Below are 23,210 nucleotides of genomic sequence, written 5' to 3'. Positions count from 1 at the left end.
TAGCACGTGTATTATTTTTTATTGGCATGAATATAGCAAAAAATAATACATCTCTTAAGACATGAGCTCAAACTCTGGCTTTGGAAGGAAAAGGTATTTTTGGAGGAAAAAAAAAAAAACCACGAATTATTTTTCTCCAAAAATAGGGGACTATTCTCTTTTCCAGGCTGCGGGAGACTTTCGCCAGCAAATCCCTTTCGCTCTCCTTGCTCAGACGCAAACTCCCCCTGCAGCTGGGGGTCTGCGAGCCCAGAACCGCCCCAGGGTGCTCGGGGCGCCTCAGGGTACCTGCTCGCCGGGTCCTGTTGCCGCTCCCGGGACTAACTCTGCTCTCCTCATTTCCAGTAAAGGCAGACCGTGCAGAGGGTGCCTGTGTGGATGCTGCCCCGGACACTCTAGGTACCGCGCGATGCTGCACGGACTGGTGCCCCGCTGCACGCTCCTGCCCTCCCTGCTTATTAGAGGTTCGGACAAGCGGGCCGGCGCCGGCCCAATTCTGCCCGCTCCCTGGGGCCACAGACCCAGAGCGAGCGCAGGCGCCTCCTTCCGCCTTACTGACCCCGCCCTGCCCGAGGGCTGTTGCCTTGGAAACAGTTCCTGCCCTGGGCGAGTTTCCTCTGGCTGGTCAGTCTAGCACCTCTACTAGGCACTGAGGCCCATCCTTAGCGCCCTGCTGGGGGAGGCAGCTACTGTGTGACACCCCACCCCAGAGACAGAGGCCCTGGCTCCCCCTTCTGACTTACAGGTCTGGGTTAGGGCAGACTGGAAACAGGACCGTGAAAGGCCCCTCCCTGCACCTTGACCACACCTTTCCTGTCCCTGTCTGCTGTTGGGTGTGTGAAGGCATCTGTCCTGCTTGCTCTGGGGGCCCCTTGCCCCTGGTCTTCCTCTCCTACCCGTCCCCTTCCTGGCTGGTGCAGCCCAGCTACCAGCAGGCAGCTGTGAGGTGCCCACCGGTGGGAGTCCACCTTGTCCTGTGCATGAGGTCGGTCGGTGCCGGGCAGCATGCTTGTGCATCTGCATCCGTGCATGCTCCGGATCCTTCTCCACCGGGAGAGGCTGCAGGGTCGCCCCACCCTGCCCCACAGGGCCCCTCTGCTGCCTGTGTGTTCTGGAGGTGGGCGCTTGTGGGGGAGGCTGCCACAGCCCCAGGAAGGGCTGCTGAGGGAGGCGGCCTGCTCCGCCCTGGCTGAAGCACTCCTGCTTGCCCAGAGTGTCTGTGTCCAGAGCGCTTCTGGCCACAGGTGGACCCTTGGGGCAGGGGCTGAAGTCAGGCTGCTTGGGAACCAGGAGAGTTTGGAAGTGTGGGCAGCAGGAGCCCCTCCAAGCTCTGCTCTGCTGTGTGTGTTCTCACAGAATGCCACCTGCCCTCCCTGGGCATCCTCTGTCCAGATGCAGGCTGGGTAGTTCTCTGTGGATGCCCGCTAACTGCATTGCTGAGCTGGACCCCTGTGTGCTGACCAGACAAGGGCCATCTTGCCACTGGTTCCCACTTGAATCTCACCGAGAAGAGGGTGACAGGCAGGGACAGGCTGGCCTTGTTCTCTCTCCCAGGTTCTTCCTGCCCTGTAAATGCCAAAGCACCAAGCCTTGACACAAGAGGGGGCCCTGGCCGTGGGCAGTCTTGCAGGGCAGGTGGAGGGAGCTCTTCCTTTGTCCTGGCTTGGGAGGGGAGGCAGAGTCTCAAGATTCTTGGCTACCCTCCTGCCCAAGTTGAGGGAAGCTGGGTGGGGACCAAGTGTCCCCCAAGTGTCAAACCCACTGTCCCTTCCTCCAGCACCTCGCCCACAGGCCTCAGGTGGAAGCAAGGCTGAGAGCTGGGGAGGGAGACTCCTTCCTTCCCTGAGCTCTGCCTTCGTGGGTCTGGAGAGCCTGCTGGCTCTGACTTGGCGGGGAGGAAGGGACTGTGGGAAGGAGGTCGCGCTGGGGTTCTTGCCTAGAGAGGCCTGCAGCAATCCCCCCCAGCCCCGCTTCCCGCAGCTCCGCGCAGCCCCTCTCTGGGCAAGGCGTGGCCTGGGTGGCGGAGGGATCTGTGTGTTGCGTCGCGGAGGAAGCAGAAACTCGATGCGCACCCTTGACACATTCCTGACTCTTCAAGACCCAGGAACCCAGGAGGGTGTGGGGCACCGCGCTTCACTGGTGACTGAAGAGGAAGGGCCAGTTCCTTCCCCTCCCATCACTGCTGAGGCTGGAGTGGGAGGAGGGGAAGGGAGACCTGGGCTTCCCACGTGCCCTGGAGCCTGCCCAGAGGGGGCCTGGAGGGCCTGTTTTCCTGAGCTTGAAGTGGCTTGTTGAATGTGGAGGATGAGCCCATAGGAGGCAGAAGAACATTCCAGAAGCCAGAATCCTCCTGAGGACAAGTCTGGGTGCCCAATGGGCTTTGGTGCTCCTGTGGCCCCTCAGCCCGGGGTGGTCATTTATAAATGGCTCCAGCATCTGGCTCTCCCTGGACCAGTGGGGGTCTCTCTTGGGCTGGAGACCAGAAGGTCATCTGGGTCCTGGGCCCTTCCCTTCTGTGTTGGCCTCAGGGAAACAGAGGCAGACTCAGGGCCAGTGTCTGAGCACCCAGATGCCAGTGGTTCCTGATATCGGACACAGGATGCCTCAAGACCACCCGGCCCTCTGCCCTTAGTGGGCTCTCTGTCCAGGGCACAGGCCCAGGGATTTCTTTCTCTGCCTCTTACTTAGAGACTCTTGAGCAGGCACAGGTGTTCTCTGAGGTTGTCTGCTGTCCAGGGATGGGTTGGGGAGGGGACATGGGCTCTATCTGTGGTCTCCCTGCTGGGTGGACTGGGCTCTGGGACTGTCTTTCCTCCAAGGTGGTTACCTCTGCTGCCTGCCTCATGTGTCTCTCTGGCCATGTGTAGCAGTGGGGCCGCTGTGGTGGGGGTGGAGTCAGAGACACTAGCAAGTGACATGGGCATTGGGGCTTCCTCTTGGAGGCCTCTGAATTTCGTCAGGCCTCCTTGATTGCTGTGCTCAGCAAGGGCCCTGCTGTAAGCCATCCTGGGAACCTGTGGCTCCCCATAGCTGGCACGAGCAGGTCCTATTCACCAGGACCTGCGCTCCTCTGGGCGATGCGGAGTCACAGCAGAAGGAGGGAGGGCCTGTCCTGGACCCAGGGCCCAATGGTTCCCCGAAGGAAGAGTGGAGGCCATGTCTGCCTGGAGCAGCCCTATCATGGACATCCATGTCTCCTGCTGCCTGGGGGACGCGGGAGCCCGTGAACACGGGTGTCTGCCATGTGTCCATGGTTACCAAGAAATGCAAAGTCTAGGGAGGCCCAAAGACCTTCAAGTCTGGAGACAGCAGCCTGACTGGAAGGACTTTCTGGGAGTGGCCACTTCCTCATACCTTGCAGCTGCCTCTGCCCGCCCTGGGGCTGGGGCTTGGGGGAGCAGGCCTGGGAATACCAAGGCCAGCTGGGGCACCTGGTCCCAGCTGTCTTCCCAGAGCAGATGTATAGTTGTCCAGGTGTGAGCTGGGGAAGATAGGGCAGGCACTCAGAGGAGGCCAGGTGTGCCAGGGTCCATCAGGAAGGCTGGTGACTGGACAAGCATCTGCAGGAGCCTGGCCCCTGGCCCCAGCAAGCTGTATAGAGAGGGAGGGCTGCTCCTGGGAGCGTTGGGAGGGCCTGCGGGAAAGCTGCAGGCAGGGCTCGTGCAGACTGAAGGTCCCAGGGACGAGCCCCTCCCTGGGCGCCTGGCCACTCTCTGGGTGTCACCTTGAGGGGATGGCAGGACAGTGTGCAGAAGGCTCTGGCACTTGGCGGTGGTTGCTGAGTGATGTGAGCCGGGGGGGGGACACCTCCCCCCTCCCTGGCACGGCGCTCTGGCCATACCTGTGCGGCCCCTCCCTGCGCGCCCTGGCTTCGCCACGGTGTGGTTGGTTGTTCTTTGGACCTGAGTCTTCTCTGGTCTTGTGGGACAGCACTGGTCGCGAGCACACATGGCCCTTGTTCTTTCCGGAGTGACTTCTCTTGCTGTTTTTCTGTGTCTGTCTGTCTGTCTGTCGGTTCTCATGGGAGCAGCCAGAAGGTCAGTTTGAAAGACCGTGTCTTCTCCAGCCCCCGAGGCGTGGCCGCCAAGGGGAAAGGGTCTCCCCAGGCCCAGACGGTCCGACGGTCACCCAGCGCTGACCAGAGCCTCGAGGACAGTCCAAGCAAGGTGCCCAAGAGCTGGAGCTTCGGCGATCGCAGCAGGGCACGCCAGGCTTTCCGCATCAGGGGCGCTGCGTCCCGGCAGAATTCGGAAGGTGGGTCTGCAGGCTGGGAGCCTGCTAGGAGCGCCTTGAGCACGGCAGGCCGTAGGGCAGCGATGCAGCTCTGCCGCAGGGAGGTTCCCACCCCAGCCCAGGGGAAGTTCACGTAAAATGAGCTGTTTTAACCACACTGCTCAGTGGCATTTCAAACCCCGGGGTTCACCACCATCATCCCTGCAAAGGGCCCCATGCCCACCCGCAGTCTCCTTCCACTTCCCCAGCCCTGGCACCACTGCCTGCTCTGTTTGGTTTCTCTCCTGTGGGATCGTGCAGCTCCTGACCCACGGTGGCTGCTGCTCTCCTGAGCGAGGTTCCCAGGTGCAGCCATGCTGTCTCTGTCAGAGCCGTGTTCCCCTAGTGGCTAGGCAACGTGCTGCATGTGGAAGGACCACTGTGGTCAACTGCCTCTGTACCAGGGAGGCCCTCTTAAGCCCTCACACCTGTGGGAGAGGAAGTGCTGCAGAGAGGCGTGATGGGCAGGTCTGCAGTGTGAGGGGCCTGGTGGCCATGACCACTCACATCTGCACATCCTTCCACCTAGAAGCAAGTCTCCCTGGGGAGGACGCAGTGGAGGACAACAAGAGCTGTACCTGTGAGTTCGTGACCGAGGACTTGACCCCTGGCCTCAAAGTCAGCATCCGAGCTGTGTGGTGAGGGACCTGCATGACCTCCCCTTGGTGCCCATGCAAAGCCCCTCTGCTGGGCCTCCCCTTTGGTGCTGGGCCCTGGCCACCGAGTTCACAAAGTGGGTGTTGCAGACACGGCCTAGGTGCAGTGGGGGGCTGAGGCAAGGAGGTCGGGAGCTGCTCGGCTGGCAGGTCCAGGTAGACGGAGGTTGTCTGTGATGCCGGGCACTGAAGTGGCTGGTGAGCGGCCCTCCAGCACCCACAGTTGCAGAGGTGCTGGGAGGGTGACAGGCTGGTGGACACTGGGGCCAGCATGTTCTCTGGCTCAGAGCTCATGGCTCTGCCTGGCCATTGCAGTGTCATGCGATTCCTGGTGTCCAAGCGGAAGTTCAAGGAGAGTCTGCGGCCCTACGACGTGATGGATGTCATCGAGCAGTACTCCGCTGGACACCTGGATATGCTGTCCCGCATCAAAAGCCTGCAGTCCAGGCAAGAGCCCCCACCTGCCTCCCAGCCCAGGACCTTCGAGGGCCTTCTGGGCCAAAGCCCAGGGCTGGCTAGAGGGCCCCTGGGGGCCGGCCCGGGAGGGTGCAGGGCAGGAGCAGGGCTAAGGTGGGCCTCCCACCACCGGCGTCTGCCAGCTTTCTGCCCTGTCTTCCAGTCTGTCTCTAATATTTTTCTGTCTTCCCTCTCTCCCCTGACTTCCCTGCACTGTGGTGGGCAAGTTTTCTGTGTGTGTGTGTGTGTGTGTGTGTGTGTGCGCACGTGCACATGCACACTCACATGCATATCTGTGCACATGCATGTGTGTGTGAATGTGCACATGTGAGGGTCTCTGGATGAGGGTGCACACGTGTATGTGTAGGTGCATGTGTGTGTGCATGTGTGTGCCCATGCATGTGTGTGTGATGTGCGGGTGTGTGCACGTGTGCCTGTGTGCTGTGCCGTGTATGCACACGGATGAATTGGTGCATACACGTGTGTACACATGTGCACGCGTTGGGAATGGAGTTCCCCTCGGAGAGAGGACTCTGCCAGGCAGCACACACTGCCACCCCTCTTCTTCAGAACGTGATTGTCCACCCATTGTAAAGGAGTCGCCCCACTTCCTGAGTGCGTCTAGGCTTGTGGTAGCTGGGCACCCACTGGTGTCCGTGTGGGGAAGAGGCTAGCTAATTCCTGGAATTCCATGTCCATGCCTCACAGCATGAATGGGGGCCTGAGCACACACATGCACAGGTCTCTGCACATGGGCACACAGGTCCCCATTCTGGCCTGTGCTCTAGCCTACACCCCCCAGGGTGCTCACAGCCAGTACATGCACACGTGTGTGGCCACACATGTGGTGGCACCTGTAGGGAGCCACATGCTGCAGGAGTTTCTCCTGAAGGAGGTCCCAGACTCTACTGGTGGGGTCCTCCCCATCCAAGGTTTCCAACAGAGGCTGTGGCTGCTTCCAGCCTGGAGGTGCAATGGGGTCCAGCTCACATGGAGAGGGTCTGGACAGTGAAGGGCAGCCTGGAGGCCACGGCAGCTCTGATGGGGAGGTTTGGCCTCTCCTGCTTCAGGTGACAGTGGGGCCTCTCAGGCCTTAAGCTACTCCCAAGATGGGGTTCAGGGAGGCATCTCCTCTGCTGGGCTTGGGCTGGGCCTCTCCTGGCCTTCCCAGAGCAGACTAACAGCTGGGACTCTGTGCCTCTCCTGCCCATGCTGGTCAGCTGCCTGCTCAGCTGCCTGCTCAGCAGGTCCTTCCAGCCACCTTTCCCCCTCTGCTTCCCTGTCTGTCTGAAAAACAGACCAGTCGGCCTGGGGAAGCCGGACGGCCCTCGTCCGTGATGCCCCATTCCTGCTGTGCAGCCTCGCACCTTCTCTGGGATTTGGCTCCCAGCACATGCACCCATTTCCATACCTACCTGAGCTCCCTGGTGAGGCTGGGCTGCCCACAGAGCAGCTCCTGGAGCGAGCCCTGTTCAGCATGCCCAAGGGCCATGCGTGCGGCCAGCCCCTTTCTGCTAGGAAAACCGCTGCGGTCTGAGTGGGGCTGTCCCATTGCTGAGCTTCCAGTGACCCCTCTTGAGCTGCGTGACGATGCGTTTTGCTGGTGTCTCTTTTCTTGTTTACGCTGCCAGGATAGATATGATTGTGGGCCCCCCACCCCCTTCAACTCCCCGGCACAAGAAGTACCCCACCAAAGGACCCACGGCCCCTCCGAGAGAGTCACCCCAGTACTCACCTAGGTTAGGACGCCTCATCTCTTCCCAACCTGTCTTGTGAACGGCCAGTGCCTTCGCTCCAGGCCACATGACGGCGGCACCGCAGACTGTCCTTTCCTCAGGACAGAGGGCATGTCCAAGCTCTCTGTTCCTGCAAGTGCCCTGCACAGGGGAAGGCTCTCTCACAAGGGCCCCAAGGGGCAGTGAAGGGAGTCATGACTATCCAGTGCCCTGCAGTCCTCTTGGGGCAGCCAGGGCTCCTCTCTGTGGGTGTCCTTGTGAGGTCCACCTGGGGCTGGGGGACTCCTGGGCAGAAGCAGAGGACATCAGTGGCCATACAGGTGTTTCCTTGCCTGGCTGCAGACCTGCCCTCCAGGCTGAGGCCCTCCTGGGTCTCCCTGGGCACTAACTGAGTCAAGCCCCCAAGACCTGCCTGTGACTGGGCCGACCCCGGACACACCTGGCTGACCCTGGGGCTGTGTGCTCTGAGCAGCTGGGGCTGCTTCCCAGGCACAGCAGCAGACTCTGCTGCCTGCCTCTCACAGTTAGGAGGAGAAAAAGAGGGGGCCTCTGCCAGGCACCACGGCGGGTGCTCCAAGTGAGCTCTGGAGTTACTTCAAGTTGTGGTCATGGTCATCAATAGTGATAAGGAAGACGGCAGGACTGCCCCGCCATCTGACAGGCAGAATGGAGGTCAGGGTACAGCCAGATGGCACACTCAGGCTCTTCAGGGGTCCAGTGAGACCTTCATGGCCTCTGGCTTCCTCTGACTCCAACAAGTCAGACAGGCCAGCGAGAGAGAAGCCCCTGGGGCAGGCCAAGAGGACAAACAGGGCGTTGGACAGAACTGACAGGCACAGCGTCTGTCTACCCCCTTGGCCAAGTGGCTGCCCAGGAGGCTGAGGTTCATTGTGCTGGGCTTCTTCTCAGCCCAGCAGCCATGATCATGAGAGAGTGAGTCCCAGGGAGCAGGCAAGGTGGTGTCTGCTGCATCCTGACTCCGGGTGGCCCCTGACAGTACCTGCTGAGTCCACTGCTTGGCTGCTCTCGAAGACTTAAGCCTTGTCCCTTGGGCATTGCTGCAGGAGATGGTGCCTGGGAGTCCAACCAGTGAGCCAGGAAGGCCCTGCTGGCCCTCAGACCTCTCAGACCATTGCAGCCAGGGACCTTCAGGTTCACCCCAGGAGCACTGAGCATGTGGGGCTGAGTCCAACTCCCCAGCTGAGCCCAAGAGGAGGAGGAGGCAAGGTGGTTCAGGGTCCTTGGAAGACCCTCTCCCAGATGCCGCTGCAGCAGTTCTAGGCTGAGCCCTGGGCTGAGGCTCCCGTTGGGACCCGCCAGGCAGGCAGCCCGTCATGTGGCCGGGGTGAAAGTGCTGTGCATCTGTGCCTGGACTATGTGACACGGGAACACCAGGGCCCGCCCCCTCCATTGCCATGGCGTCTGCTTGGAGCCAGAGGCCCCCTCCCCTCGTGCATGAGTCTAGCATGAAGCCCGTGGAGCATGAGGAGGCTGCATCTGGCTGCCGCAAGTCTGGCCCTGTTCTGTTTCATGTGACAGAAGGAATATGCCCGGCTCCAGAGGCAGGCAGGGCATTCCTGCCTGCAGAAAGCAGCTGGGTGTTCTTGTGCACAAGCTGCTGTCCAGAGCTAAGTGGGCTGGTGGCCTTGGCCTGGGTTGGTCCTGCTCAGTCACCCTGTCCTGAGCTGCCGTTAGCCCAGTGGGGTTTGTAGGCTCAGCCAGCATAGCATCTTGGTTTCTGAGTGGGTGTCCCACAGCTGCAGTTCTCGGCCCACACCTACTCCCCAGCCCCTGCCAGCCCTGCAGGACTCACTGTGGATCTGTTCAACAGGAGCTGGTCTCCAAGGGTGAAGGAGCCTCCTTCCCTTCTTATGGCATCAGTGACCTAGGGCCTCATTCAGAACCAGCTCGGCTGAATTCCATATCCTGCATATGAACACACAGATGCAACGCACTCTCACTTGCATACATGTCCATGTGCACACCCACTCACACACATGTGGACACAAGTATGATACATTCACATGCATACACACCCACATGCATAGCCTCTACACACATGCTTGTGAACACATGCCCAGGCACATAGTCATGAGCACATAGATGTATGAGCACGTGTACAATGCACTTATACCCATGCACACCCATGAATGTGCACACATGTACAATGCACTCACCTGCATGAGCACACCCATTCTCACACATACACACACTGGTTGGTGGCGGCTTGTCCCAGCCCTCCTCTGATTGTGTGGCTCTCTTCCCTTTATCCTTGTCCTGGTGCATGGAGCTGCAGCCCTCACCGCCTCCTGCTTTTGTTGTCCCTGCTGCAGACATCTAACTGTCCCTGTCAGACCCTGTTGGGGTCAAGGGCCTCCGTGGCACATTATGTAGGAGTAAAGCTCAGGGGTGGGATGGCTGTGGCTTCTGGAGCAAGGGCACATCACGCCATGCTCCCAACCTCTGGCTGGATGCCCACCAGCTTCCCTGACTTCTGGGCCTCAGTGTGCTGGGAGGCCAAAAAGCCACAGGCCAGGGAGGAGAGGGAGCTGGGTGGGCAGGTGGGATGGGGGCCCGAGGGAGGACGGGGACTCTGCTGCAGAGGAGCTGGGGGTGGACTGGCCCCAGGGGAAGCTCCTTTACTTTACTCCTCTTAATGTGCCAGACCCCACTGGAATGGAATGGATAGGAACAGGACCCTGATGGTGTCAGAAGGCAGGCAGGAACGTGAGGCACCAGTGTCCGTCTGTCCTGGCACCTACTGCCCCCTGGTCAGCTCTGGGTTGGGCCTGGAGCCCAGATCTGGGGGCTGTGGGCTGACCTGGGTGGAAGGGGCAGGGGCCAAGCCACATCCTCCTGAACTCATGCTTGGGGGCCGGGTCTCTGTTCCCGGTAGAGTGGACCAGATCGTGGGGCGTGGCCCGGCGATAACGGACAAGGACCGCACCAAGGGCCCTTCCGAGGCGGAGCTGCCAGAGGACCCCAGCATGATGGGACGCCTGGGCAAGGTGGAGAAGCAGGTGGGAGGGCCTGGACCAGGCCTCTGCTGTATGGGACCCTTGCTGGCTGGGCGGAGGGGAGGAGTGGGTGTGGTCCCTGCTGTCGGAGCCTCCGTGTTGGCCGAGGGGGCTCGGCTCTTCAAATCCACGTGTCCTGGTGTAGGGTATTTCTGGAGTCAGCACTTAAGTCAGAAGTACCCAGAGTTTATGTTCTTCCCTCCATGTCCTGGGTGGGGTAGCTGGGAGGCAGGATTTGCATTTGAGCATCGAGTAGGGGAAGGGATTAATCTGCTGTAGAACTTGTCAGAAGTCACACCTCTCTGGCTTTCCTCGCCTCTGGCCTTGCGACCCTACCCCCACAGCCCTCTTCCTGGGAGTGGTTCATCGGAAACCATCACACCAGACCCTTGGGTCTGCTGGGAGGTGGGCTTCAGCACAGGCCTCAAACTGACTGGTGGGGTCGGAGGCCCAGCTGCTGAGTCCGGGTTGAAGGAGGGGCAGCTCCTGCCCCCTCTCGCTCCTCCCGGCTCTCCTTCCATGTCCGGGAGCCGCCCTGGTCCCCGGAAGCCAGGTCCAGCGGCAGCACCCTCTTGCAGGTCTTGTCCATGGAGAAGAAGCTGGACTTCCTGGTGAGCATCTACACGCAGCGCATGGGCATCCCGCCCACAGAGACCGAGGCCTATTTCGGGGCGAAAGAGCCGGAGCCAGCGCCGCCATACCACAGCCCCGAGGACAGCCGGGAGCACGTGGAGAAGCAGGGCTGCATCGTCAAAGTCGTCCGCTCCAGCAGCTCCACTGGCCAGAGGAACTTCTGCGCGCCCCCCGCCCCATGCCCGCCGTCCACCTCGTGGCAGCAGCAGAGCCACCAGCGCCATGGCACCTCCCCCGTGGGGGACCACAGCTCGCTGGTGCGCATCCCGCCGCCGCCTGCCCACGAGCGGTCGCTGTCCGCCTACAGCGGGGGCAACAGGGCCAGCACCGAGTTCCTGAGGCTGGAGGACGCTGCGGTCTGTAGGCCCCACGAGGCCGCCCTGCGGGACAGCGACACGTCCATCTCCATCCCGTCCGTGGACCACGAGGAGCTGGAACGTTCTTTCAGTGGCTTCAGCATCTCCCAGTCCAGGGAGAACCTGGACGCCCTCAGTGGCGGTTACGCGGCTGCGGCGCCCTGCGCCAAGGTCAGGCCCTACATCGCCGAGGGCGAGTCCGACACAGACTCGGACCTCTGCACGCCCTGCGGACCTCCGCCGCGCTCTGCCACGGGGGAGGGCCCCTTTGGCGAGGTGGGCTGGGCCGGGCCCAGGAAGTGAGGGCGCAGGACCCGCCCACGCCGCTCTGCCTGTCCCTTTTGGGGGTGTGAGCTCTGCGGGGTCTCTTCTGGAGTGACGTGTGCTGTGGGGCACCTGTGGGGCTGTCAGGCCCACTTGCCGGTGCAGGCAGCAGGGCTCCTTGGCTGGTGCAGTGACATTTTGCAAAAGTTCTTTTCCAACCAGGGGCTGAAGGAGCACCCTGCAGCAACAAGCTGCTCAGCAGGGACAGACCTGGCCCGGCTAGTGAGGGGGGGCCAAGTGACCAAGGGGGCATGGCTATGGGGGTGTGGCCCGGGAGCAGGGCCCAGGAGGGTGTGGCTGGGGCAGACTTGCCCCTGACAGTGTGGCCTTGAGTTCTGGGGGGTGCCTAGCGAGGGCTTCAGTTCAGGAGGGTGTGACAGGCCACTGGGCATGGCCTGTCCTGGCACCTGACCACTTGTCCCCGGGTTCCTCTGTGTGTGAGGAGCTGGGCAAGACCCCCACCCCTGGGTGCCTGGCTGGAGAGTTGCCGGCCAGCATCCCCGACCCCTGCCAGCTCCGTGGGCCTTGCCAAGGGAGTGGGTTGGAGTTCAGGACCCCTTGCCTGGAGCTGAGAAAGGAGTGAGGCCTTGGGGACAAAACCCAAGCTCACAGTCACTCTGGACCCTCCTGAAAGGCCCACCCTGCAGCCTCCCCGGATAGGGAATTTCAAAGTTCCATCTGCCCTGACCCGGGGTCTCCCAAGCCCACAGGAGCCACAGCTTCCCAGCCACAGGAGTTCTGGGTGAGTCCCCATGATGTGTCCTTTCTCCTCACTGCCCTGGCTGGGTGCTGGTCACCAGGCTGTGGCTAGCCCTTTGAGCAACCCACACTGTCCTTAGCCAGGATTCACCCTGCTGGTCCCGCACCTGTGCTCCAGCAGACCAAGGCAGGGCTGGCTGGGGCCATCGCTGGGCAGGAAAGCCCTTTGGTCAGCTGGCTCACCCACTGCAGAGGGCTGCTGTGTGTTCTTCCCACTACAGCTGGCCACCCTGGTCATACTCTCCACTGGTGGGTCCCTGGCTATGGCCTCCCAGTGTTTTGGGAGTTGAGACATCCCTTCCCTGGGCCCTAGTGAGCAGGGACCTTGTTCCCTCCTGTCTGGGTGCCTTGGCCCACTGGGTATTCAGCTTTAGGGGCCTGTGTCCAGCCACCAGGATGCAGAGGGGGATGTTATGGTCCTGTGGCCTGGGGCCTAGCAGCCTCTGGCATTCTGGCGATGGCACCCCCAGCTTGTCTGGAAGGAGCCCTCTTGCCGGCTGGAAGAACTTTGAAGCAGGGTTAGGGGGTAACATGCCCCTGGCCATTGGAGGTCGTGGGCACTTGGGGACCTTGGGAAACTGTCATCAGCAGTGGGTTAGTGGCTGTTGCAGCCTCAGTGCCCCTGCCAGGGCACTCAGGAGCTACCTGGGGCACACGGATGGGCTGCCTGTCAGGAGCCACAGACACATTCTCCTGACAGATCCACATGGCATTGTGGTTTTCAAGGACGGTATCATGTGGCAGAGAGCCCTCCAGTGGGGAGAAATGTCCCTTCCAGTGTGGGTGGCCACCCAACACCAATTCCTCTGGCTACTTCAGGCCTCGGATCTGAGTCCTCCTTGGTGTGGCACAGGGAGGTTCCAGCTGGGCCCACTGGCAGGAGGACAAGGTCAGCCAGCTCCAACACACCGCCAGCCCTAGCCCACTCCCTGCTGGGGCCCAAGGTCCCAGGATGCTCTCAGCCTGTGCAGGCTCCAGGACCTGGGGGAGGGACTCTTTCCCTGAGGGAGGTTTGTTCCTGCCTTACCTGTGGCAGCATGTTGTGTGCCTCAGACACAGTGGGCACCTGAGGTACCAGGGCTGGGGCTCTGCAGGGTGAGTATGGCAGACAGTGGCCTCTCTAGGAGCCCCAGCCACTCTGCAGACAGCAGGATGACATTCCTTAGGTTGCAAGAGGAGGGGTAAAGGCTACACTGTTGGCCACTCTGCATCAGGAAGGAGGGTTGGTGTCCTGGCCATGCAGTCTGGCCCCTGGGGAAGGGAAGGTGTTGGACTCTGTGGGATGGTCTGGGGGCCCATTCTAGGCAATGAAAGGTAGAAGCTCCTTCTTGGGCCTGCAGACCCAGGCCTGAGCAGCACAGCTGTCCACTGCCCCTGGGCAGCTGTCTTACCCTTAGAGAAGGAAGCTGGAGGTTTGTGTGAGAAATGTGTGCACTTTCTTGGGGCCAGTGGCCACCCTGTGGCACACGTTTCCTGAGACAAGACATTGTTAGAGCATGCATACCCATGTGCCCACGTGCCCACTGACACATACAGGTCTGCATAAGACTCTCCTGCATGCTCACAGACCACGCACGCCAGGTGCACACTTTCACACACACAGGAGATGTGCACTCACATGAACACACAAAACTCACATATGCACACCAGTGCAAGCTCACAGCAGGTGCACTGTCACACATACTCACATATAAAGCACATTCACAGACAGTACATGTACATATACAACCACATGTGGCCAGTACACAATCATGCCCACACATGCTCACACACATGCACATGTAAGCGCACAGTCTGCGTGTGCAGACACATGCACACACCCACCACGACTCCGACTTGGGCTGCCCTTTGTCTCTGGCCTTTTTCTCTTTGACTTTTCCTGATTTAGGCTGCCCAGGGAGGGAGCCACAGGAATTAATGACTTTACACAGAAGGTTCTGGAATGCTGAACACTAGGTGGGGGTTCCCACTGTCCAAGGCTCCTGGACCAGTGCCAGAGGGGCAACCTTGAGCCCATTAAGGGCCCCATGCTGCCTTCTCCTGGGCTGGCTGGGCAGCTGTCCAGCACTTGTGGCCTGCTGAAGGCCTAGGGGAGCCAGGTGGGGACCGGGGGTTCCAGCACCCTCTGGTGTCCAGACCTGTTCCAGCTTAGCTGTGCTGGCCACCTGTGCCATTCTTAGACATGGCTTGGCCTCGTCACCCCAGGTCCTGTCTCAAACAGGTATTGCATGTCCACCATGACATTTCTGTCCCCCTGGTCACAGACTTCGAAGTCCACCCCATCTGCAGTGGCTGGGACACCTGGAGGGTAGGCCACCTTCTCCCACCTCCTGCTCTAGGCAGGGAAGGTGGCAGGGCCACGCCAGGTTCTCAGGAAACCTATTTAGGTGGGGATCGTCCCCGATGCTTCCTGAAGGCAAAATGGGCCGAGGGCTGGGAAGCCTTTTGGAAACACTGGGGTGCGTTTGGGCCACCCCGCCTGTAAGTGGTGTACAGAGTGGAGGCTGTGGATTTATGATGGATCTGGGCCTGCACAGCCAGCAGATAACACTTCAGCTGCCCTCCATGGTCACAACCCTGTAAAACAAACATGGTGGGGGTGGACAGCACAGCCCATTCAGAGTAGACTTAGAGGGTCTGGGTCATCTTGTGTCCCAGCGGGGCGGGTTGGCTTCTGAGTGAGAGGCTCTGCCCATGGCCCCTGTGGGGCCCCAGTGCACATGGCTGGGGCAGACCTGGCACGGCCCTCAGCACCCTCAGCCATGGTGCAGACTGCCTGTCCTGTGTCAACCTCCTGGGCTACCTGCTTATGTATGGGATGTGAGCTGTGAGGTACAGAGGGCTGGGCATGGCCTCAGGGTCCACAGGCCAGAACTGCTGCCCAGGCCAGCTGCTCTGGTTCTGCCTGGGCCCCAGCTGAGGCCCAGAACCACCACGGAGGGGAGGTGGGGGGGCTTCCCTACTCAAGGGCAAACCCCACTTTCTCTCCCCTCTCTGAGACTTGAGCTCCTCCAACTGCACACCAGTTCATTCTGTGTGCCCAGAGCCAGAATGAAGGGGGACGTGGTTTGCTGTCTAGTGAGTGGGGCTAAGAACCAGCTCAGGAAGAGGAGTGTGAGGGAGAGGGCAGCGGAGGGAAGGTGCTCCGTGGGAGGTGGAGCCCTTGCAGTTCTGCAACCTTGGTGCCCACAGCAGGGTTGAGTGAGCACTTGATGCTGGCCTTATACCCTGGCAGACCCAGGGTGCTGAGTCTCAGTGGCCCTGCCCCAGAGTTCTGCAGTGTCAAACCCTCTGTCTGGGGCCGAGAGGAGGGAATGGTTCCTGGGTCTCCTGGGCAGGAGGGCCCATGGCTGAACGCCGCACATCTAACTTGGACTGGGTTATACAAAGTCGTTGCCTTAAAAGCATTGTTGACAGAAACTCACTGAGGTCAGCCCAGACCCCTGGCCTCTGTCAGGCTTGGACACCTGGGCCCCGCCTCTGGGTCAGGCAGCATGGGGCAGTCGCGAGCAGCGGAGGTCTCTCGGTTGCTTCATGCAGAGGCGCTCGCGTTGGCTGTCCCTTTTGCTGCTGCCATCCGCCCAGGCCAGCCTGGTGCACCCCATGCCCGCACCCATGCGCTGCAGTCTGTCTGGCCAGGGTGGCTGCAGCTCCCCACGCACCCTCCCGCCATCGGCCGCCTTTGCACTTTTGTTCATGCTCCAAAGAATTCTTCATGATGCCTTTGTGCTGACGCGCACCTCTGCCCACTGCGTGCACCTACGGACCGCGGCCTCCACCCTGCTCGTTTGTGAATGTGCTGCCGCTACACACTCGGAACTAGAGCTTGTGCCCCATCTCCTAGGGACAGACACCAGGGGACAAGCACTGGTCTTCTAACGGATTAGCCGAGATGCCAACTCAGCACGGACAGGTTGATGCTTGTGTTACATGAATGGGCCAGCTCAGGCTTGCCCAGGGGACTCTGGGTGCAGAATCCCACGCCAGGGATGCACATAGACAGTTCTGGAAAGTTCTGCTGCCATGGGGCCAAGTCCAGATGCCCAGTGGGCCTGTGCACTTAATAAATGCAGTGATTCAACCTGGATTGAGTGGCCTCTTTGTTCTCCCGCCTGGTGCTGTTGGTTGGAGAGCTGGGGACATGGCTGGGAGGAAGGCCCTCTCCCCAGCCCTCGGCCCTAAGCCCTGGGGCTTCCTTCCAATGCCACAAACCAGGTTGCTATTATTCCCTGGCATTCTGGAGGCCAGAGGTCTGAGTCACCATGACATTCCCTGTTCCTGGCCTGCTTCTAAAAATCTTCCTGCCTGTGACCTGGACCCCACAGGGCCCTGGAGGAGCACAGGTGAATAACCTGGATCCCAGTGGTACTGCCTGTCTCCATCCAGTCTCACATGCAGTGGGAGGACAGTCTTGCCCACTCCCCTCTGCAGTTCTTGAGCTGTTTGCCTCACTTCTCTGTGTCCAGAAGTTTCTGTAGGTCGTGATTCTGCAGTGAGACTGCCCACTTTTACTTATATCCCACCGGCTGGAACTTGTCACATATTGTAAGACCAGGAAACATTCTTTACAACATGCACCGTGTGCCTGCAAAGCTGTAGTCTGTTACTAAGAGGCTAAGGAGCGTGGTGGGGCTTCCAGCAGCCTGTGACTCGGTGGTCCCCCAGCCAGGGTTCTGCACACAGCAGGGCTCACATGGCCTGGAGGTGGACGCTAGCCAGCCAGCTGGCAGCTCTCAGCAGAGCAGAATTGAAGGATTTCTTCCTCCAATTGGGGCCACATCTGCCCCCTGCTTGAGGTATGACCTCTGCTGACCTTGGTCTCCTGAGGTGCCCAGGCCTCCTGCTGCCCCAGGTCTGCACTTGGCCGCAAAGCCATGTGTCAGGCTGTAGGGTGCCTGCACAGAGTTCCCTGCTCCTTGCCACCATCGTCAGGTAGGACCAGAGCAGCCACCTCTGCCACTGAGCAGAACACAGAGGGCATAGGTGGTCAGTAGGGAAGGGCAGGAGCTGCATCCTGCAAGCCCCCTGGGGCTGACCATGCTTTGGCCCCCCTGTGGGTCTCTAGGTCTGTCCCTGGGTCCTCCTGACCCTGGTCCCCACCAGGCAGTCACACTTTGCTGTCCCCTGTCTCTTTTAGGCAGCCATAGGGAACAAAGGCCAGAGCTTGTTGTGTCAGAGCTGGACAACTGGGAACAAACAGGTGCCTCGCAGAGCCCAGGGCAGGGGTGATGTTGGGGGATCAAGGCCCAGAGACCCTCTTCTCAGGGCAGCAACGAGCCTGGACCACTGGGTGAGGCAACCATGCTCTGCTCAGGCACCTCCCGCCCCTCAGCCTGTCTGCACACCCTGTGTCCACACGGACACCTCCTGCCTGTTGGCCAGTCTTCCTGTGCTCTTGTCTGCCATGCCCTCCCTCCTGTGTGGCCCCTGTCAAGCCCTCTGGGTTTTGGTGGACCTAAGATGTGAGCTCCGTGGTAACATGGGTGCTCCTGGGTGCCCAAGGTATCTGTCTGCACAAACATGCTGCCCCTTCTTGCTGTGACCCCATATTTCACCTGGACTTCTGGCACTTGTCCCAGGGCCCCTTTATGACAGGGAACATTTGCAGATGCCTCCAAAGTGTTTGAGGCTGAAGAGGTCATGGGGTCCACGGGCACCTGTGAGCACCTGGGAGAGCAGGGGTGGACAGGAGGGACAGAGGGGTCACCTGCCCATTGAACTTCTTCAGGGATGAAGGGCCCCTGGAGCTCAGTCCATGCCCAGGATCCCCACCAGGGGGCAGTGCTTGCCTACGAGGGGCTCCCCCAAGAGCAGACCTCAGGACCTGCCCTGCAAAGAGGCGGTGCTTTGGCCTCCCAGGACCTTCTGCTTCCTGGTGTTCCACCTGGCTCAGCAAGGTGGGCATGGTGTGGACATCCACACAGACCAGTCTCAGGGCCCCGTCTCCTGACCACTGATGAACCTGGAGCAGGGCCAGGGGCAGAGGAGGAGCCCAGGGCCTGGCGGGGTTCCTGTGGCCCGAACCTGCCAGGGTCAGCCTGTCTGGCTTCAGGACAGTCTTGAACCTGGACCCTCAGAATCCCAAATGGACCCAGGCCCATAAATGTGCAACGCAGGGAGCCTGCCTCATCAAGAGCCAGGTCCAGGCGGGCACCGTGTGAGGCCAGCCTGATTCCAGACGGTGGCCGCAGCGTCTCTGGGGCAGCCCTGTCCTCAGCCGTGCCTTGACTTCAGCCTGGAGAAGGACGGGGACCAACTTGGGGGAGGGATCGAGGTGTCCTGTGACCTCGGAGGCCCTGTGCCCAGGGGAATGGTGATGGTTTCTTCCAGAAGCTCACTTCCTCCTGGCCCAGCTCAGATCCCTGGAGAAGGCCAGTGGGCAGCTGAGCTGACCTGGTCTGCCAGCCTTTCAGCACTGAAGGCCTCGTTCCTGCTCGGGAGGAGCCTGGGGGTGACCCAGCTCCTACTCCTGGAGTCCTCTTTTGTAGGACCAGTTTGGGGTGCGGTTGGATGGGAGTGGAGGTGGGCAGGGGTGCTGAGAGATTCTATATGGGGTCAGCACCCTATTCTCTCCATGGGCCACGCCTTCCCACTCCATGCCCTGGGATACTCTATCCACCTCGACCCTGTCCTCTTTGTGGACCCTCTGCCCTGCTCCAGCTCTGGGATGTTCCTACTGGCAAACCCCCACCACCATCAAGTGACTAGTGCTATAGACCTCTGGACCATGTGGATTCGCGCAGGCCATCGGGGCTGGGAACGGAGGAAGGTCTAGGGTCCAGGCCTCCCTCACCCTCACAGCTGAGCAGTCTTGGGATCATCTCCTGTGCTTGCTGGGCTCACGCCTGCGCGCTCAGCCCTGCAGTCGGCTTCTGTGCCCACCGGGCCTGCTGCCACTCTGCACCTGCCTCCTGCAGCTGCCATGATGCAGTACAACTGAGTCGTAGAAAAGGCCACAGCACCCATCTGCTCAGTTAAGGAACTGGAAACTGAGGTCTGAGAAGCTAGTGACTGGGCCCAGGCCGAGTGTGGGCAGAAGCCAAGAGCCAGGGTGGCGTCTTGGCTCTCTGTTCCTGGGCAGACACGGAGTACCACCAGGTCCTTGGAACCCTGTGGGGTCAGGCACCATGGAGCAGGTGTGTGCCCTCCATGAGACACGGGGACTTTGAGGAGAAGAGGCCTCCAGGGGAGCCTTGCCAGAGTCCACCCAGGGATGAGCAGAAGGCCCCAGGCTGTGGCCTGCAGGCTGGCCCCCCTCGCTGGCTTGGATGCAGCTGAGTTTCTTCTGTGATGCAGGAGCTGACCTTCTGCACCACATCTCGTGCTGTCTCCGTCCAGTCTCTTCTGGGTCCTCCTCCACCTGGTCAGCTCCCCTCCTCCCACGTCCCCAGTGGTCCCCTTCAGTGACTCTGGGACTCTGGCACTCTCCCTCTCTGAAGCCTTCGGTGGCTCTTTCTTGCCCACAGGGAAAAGTCCCAGTCTTCGACCCATATCCAGGTGTGCCATCCCTTGCCACGCCTCCCTCCTCCCTACCTTCTTCTAGAATCTTCCTGCTCCTTCAAGGTTCTCCTCAAACCCTGTGTCCCCCTCTGCAGCTCTCCTTGACCCCTCCCTCCTCTCTGAGGGTTTTTCTGCATGTGACCCCATCCTTCCAGCTGGGGTCAGGTCCTGGGCTCCCAGGTTCAGGAACTCGCTGAGTGGGGAAGACCAGGGAAATTCTAGAATCCAGGCATTGGGTCCTTGAGAACCTCCACTCAGTGGCAGCCATATCTGTCTTAATAAAATATGAAAATGAAATGAAACCTTGGGTTCAGTCCTCAGCGCTGTAAAAGGGAAACTGGCTGGAGCCACCCTGGGCGGGGACCTGCCAGGCCTGCAGTCAGCATGGAGAAGAGCACCCAGGCCTCCATCATGGCTGAGCGCCTACAGGAGCACCTGCTGCATGCATTTCCTGGCGTGGGGAGGGGGTGAGGAAGGGAGGAGGCATTGTGTTGTGTGGCTGCTGGATCCCTTCCTCGGCCACCTTCAGCCCTGGGAGGAGAGCTCAGCCCACCTTCTGCACATCCCAAAGCCCTGCAGAAGGCCCTGCTGAGGGCCCTCCCCATACCCCTGAGTGGCCCCAGCGCACCCCATGCAGTGGCTGTGGTGCAGCCCAGGAGCTGGAGAACACAGCTCAGCCCTGCTCCACCGTGGAGCCAGACGGTGGCGGCGGCTCCCCTTGACATTCAGAGCTGCGGAGGCTTCTTGTGCACACTCGCTAGCCTGGCATTTGCTTTCAGATGGATTTGTGCCACTTCCTCCCTGTTGCTGGCAGGGAGCCCAGGTCCTCACTGCTCAGGTAGCGGGTGCAGGACGGCCCATGTCACTGCCCGCCTGCTGAAGGAGACTGGGGGCTCAGGTAGGGTGCAGAGCCCTCACCCCACCCCAACCTCTGCCCTCACCCTGACTTGGGGCTGCTGGGCCCAGAAGGGCTCAGCTCCCTCTCCTGCTCAAAACCTTGCTTGGGTGGCACTTCCCCCTTGAAGTGTCCCTGGCTAACCCTTGTCACTGGGCCCCCCTCCTGATGAACTCCCGCCAGGCTCTGCTCCTGGCTGTCTCACAGAAGTAACCTGTGTGGGCTCCCTTAGGTCAGGGCTGCCTGGATCCCTTCTGGGCACCAGCACCAGTACAGGTTGGCACCCACCAGCCCTCATGGCCCAGCCCCTGGAGCATCGTGAGCCACCATGTGACCCAGGCACAGCCACTCTGCCTGTCAGGCCCCAGGGCCAGGCGAAGTGTGGCCTGGTCCCTGCATGAGGCAGTGAGTGCCGAACGGCTGCTTGCAGCTCCTGGGGGTTTGCCAGGAGCCTCCAGTCCAGGGCCTGCCCATCCTACCCATCCCCCAGGCCTGCCCTCCCCTGGCTCCTCCCCCACATCAGGCTGCCCTTCATGTTACCCTGAGAAAACTGGTTCTTTCCTTGTCCCAGGAGAGGACCTGCAGCCGTGAGGTTAAGAAACCCCCACCGTGCCAAGGAAGCAGAGCCAGCTGCAGCCTGTCTACTTGGCTCACCATGAGTCTCAGACGGCACCTTGAAGGTTGGGTGCTCTTTGTGGAAGAGCAGACTGGCAGGGTCCTGGGGTCCATAGGTCAGTGTGGCTGGGGGCAGGGAATCTTCTGGCCATCTCTGCCTGCCTCCTTCTGGCCACCCATGCCTGCAGGTGTGGCCGTGGGTCAGCTAGGCAACCCACAGGGATGCAGGTTGAGATGAGGAACTCAGTGTGGTTTAGGGTTCAGTGTCCCTGTGCTAGACCCCCAGAAATAGTCCAGGGGGCCGTGTGGGGCAGATGCCATACTCCTCCTCTGCAATGCAATGCAGAGGCCTGCTCTCTGTAAGGCTCTGTCCCACAGCAAGGCCCCCAACCTCTGTGCAAGGCCTGACCCTCCACAGCAAGGCCGCTCCCTCCACATTAAGGCACCATCTGCAGTGCAGGGCACGCCCTCCATAGCACAGGCCACGCCCTCCACACAATGCACCCTCTGCAGCACAGGCCACGCCCTCCATAGCACAGGCCACGCCCTCCACACAATGCACTCTCTGCAGCACAGGCCACGCCCTCCATAGCACAGGCCACGCCCTCCACACAATGCACTCTCTGCAGCACAGGCCACACCTTCTGCACCAATGCACCCTGTGGCCCTCCACATCAAGGCCCTGCAGCACAGGTCTCCCCCGTCTCCAGTGAGCCAGGTACTCCAGAGGTGGGGCCCATGATGGGGTCTCTGCTCAGAGGGCTGCCAGGGATTGGCCTAGGCTGTCCTCTGAACCCCCTGCTGGTACTTTCCCAAGGCGAGAAGCAGGACAGAGGGGTGTGGCTGCCAGCCAGCACTCACCCTACTGGCCTTATGAGGTGGGTGGGGTCTGCCTTCCTCCCCTCTGCCTGGGTGGCCCCCCTGGGCAGGCCCTGGCTGACCTCCAAGTCCTGGGGGGCAGAGGGGCTGTCTGGCGCTTCCTCTGGAGTACACTGCTGGAAGCGGTGTGGTGTTCCTGTCCAGGCCCAGGTCTCTGCCCGCAGCCAGTGCCAACCACCTCACATGGAGAAGGAGCCTTCAGGTCCTCTGGGCCCTGGATGTTGGGAGCAGAGACTAGCTGTCTCTCCGGGGCTCTGTGCAGACCCCTGACCTGCAGAACCTGAGAGCTACGTCATTTTTAAGCCATTAGGGCTTTAGGGTAGCTGCTGTGCTGCGGAGGTACAGCCACGGATCCGTGGGAGACGCAAATCCCAGCCCTCGGGTGCAGCTGCTTGGCAGGGCTGGGCCAGCTTGCCCTTCTCTCTGAGGCTGGTCTGTGCCATGTGCTAAGAGCTGGTAGGCAGAGGGCTCCCAGGTGGCTGAAAGCTTGGATCATGAGTGGGTATCAGTTTTTGTACGATGCTTTTGTCTAAATCATGGAGAGATGATTTTTTCTTCTTTGGTCTGTTGGTGTGTTGAATCACCTCGAATGCTTTCCGAAGTTTAACCAGTGGAATCCTTGTGACGTGTCATCTTTGTATATATTGCTGGCTTCAATAGGCTAAAACTTTGTTGAGGACTTTTGAATTTTGCTCTGTTGGGTCAAGGCTGGATATCAGGCCGTGAGTTGAAAGTGTTTCTCTTCTCTTTTCTGAAGGCAGCAGGTGACGTTGGCGTGCTTTCTCCCTTGTTCTTTACAATTTACCAGTAAAACAAGATGGACCCGCATTGTCTTTCAGAAGGCTCTGAACTGCGAGTCTGACTTCGGTCTCCTTCAGAGCGTCGGAGCTGTGTCTTTCAAGGAACACGTTCCATCCCTGATAGAGGGTCCCTCTTCCCCTGCTCTCCCCGTAATGATGGTGTCAATGGTGACATCTAATTCACCATTTCTAATATTTGTGTTTTTTAAAACAGTGGTCAGAGCCCCGACCTAGAGGCTTAACAGATTTGTTTTCCAAAGAGCCAGGTTTGCCCGTCGCCTGCCCGTTGGCTTCTGTCTCTCCACGAGCCCT

General features: G+C 60.4%; 1 protein-coding gene across 15 annotated transcripts in view; it reads left to right on the top strand.

Annotated features, from left to right (window-relative positions):
• Kcnq2 (potassium voltage-gated channel subfamily Q member 2) overlaps window positions 1–16,290 on the top strand; it is a 52,630-nt gene extending 36,340 nt beyond the window's left edge. For 2 of the 15 annotated variants that reach the window (XM_040275135.2, XM_040275133.2), the window contains 7 exons: window positions 346–399; window positions 4,031–4,254; window positions 4,802–4,910; window positions 5,244–5,375; window positions 7,016–7,123; window positions 10,017–10,140; window positions 10,716–16,290. In XM_040275135.2, coding sequence (XP_040131069.1) covers window positions 346–399; window positions 4,031–4,254; window positions 4,802–4,910; window positions 5,244–5,375; window positions 7,016–7,123; window positions 10,017–10,140; window positions 10,716–11,429 — 1,465 coding nt within the window. In that variant the 3' untranslated portion in view covers window positions 11,430–16,290. The remainder of the gene's footprint in view (window positions 1–345; window positions 400–4,030; window positions 4,255–4,801; window positions 4,911–5,243; window positions 5,376–7,015; window positions 7,124–10,016; window positions 10,141–10,715) is intronic. The other 13 variants (XM_021726402.3, XM_040275138.2, XM_021726401.3 and 10 more) reach the window with 9 other exon arrangements.
• The last annotated feature ends 6,920 nt before the right edge of the window (window positions 16,291–23,210 follow it).

Source organism: Ictidomys tridecemlineatus, chromosome 5, assembly GCF_052094955.1.
Source record: "Ictidomys tridecemlineatus isolate mIctTri1 chromosome 5, mIctTri1.hap1, whole genome shotgun sequence".
Classification (NCBI taxonomy): Eukaryota; Metazoa; Chordata; class Mammalia; order Rodentia; family Sciuridae; genus Ictidomys; species Ictidomys tridecemlineatus.
Note: the sequence above shows the minus strand (reverse complement) of the source record. Positions and strands in the feature narration are given on the sequence as shown.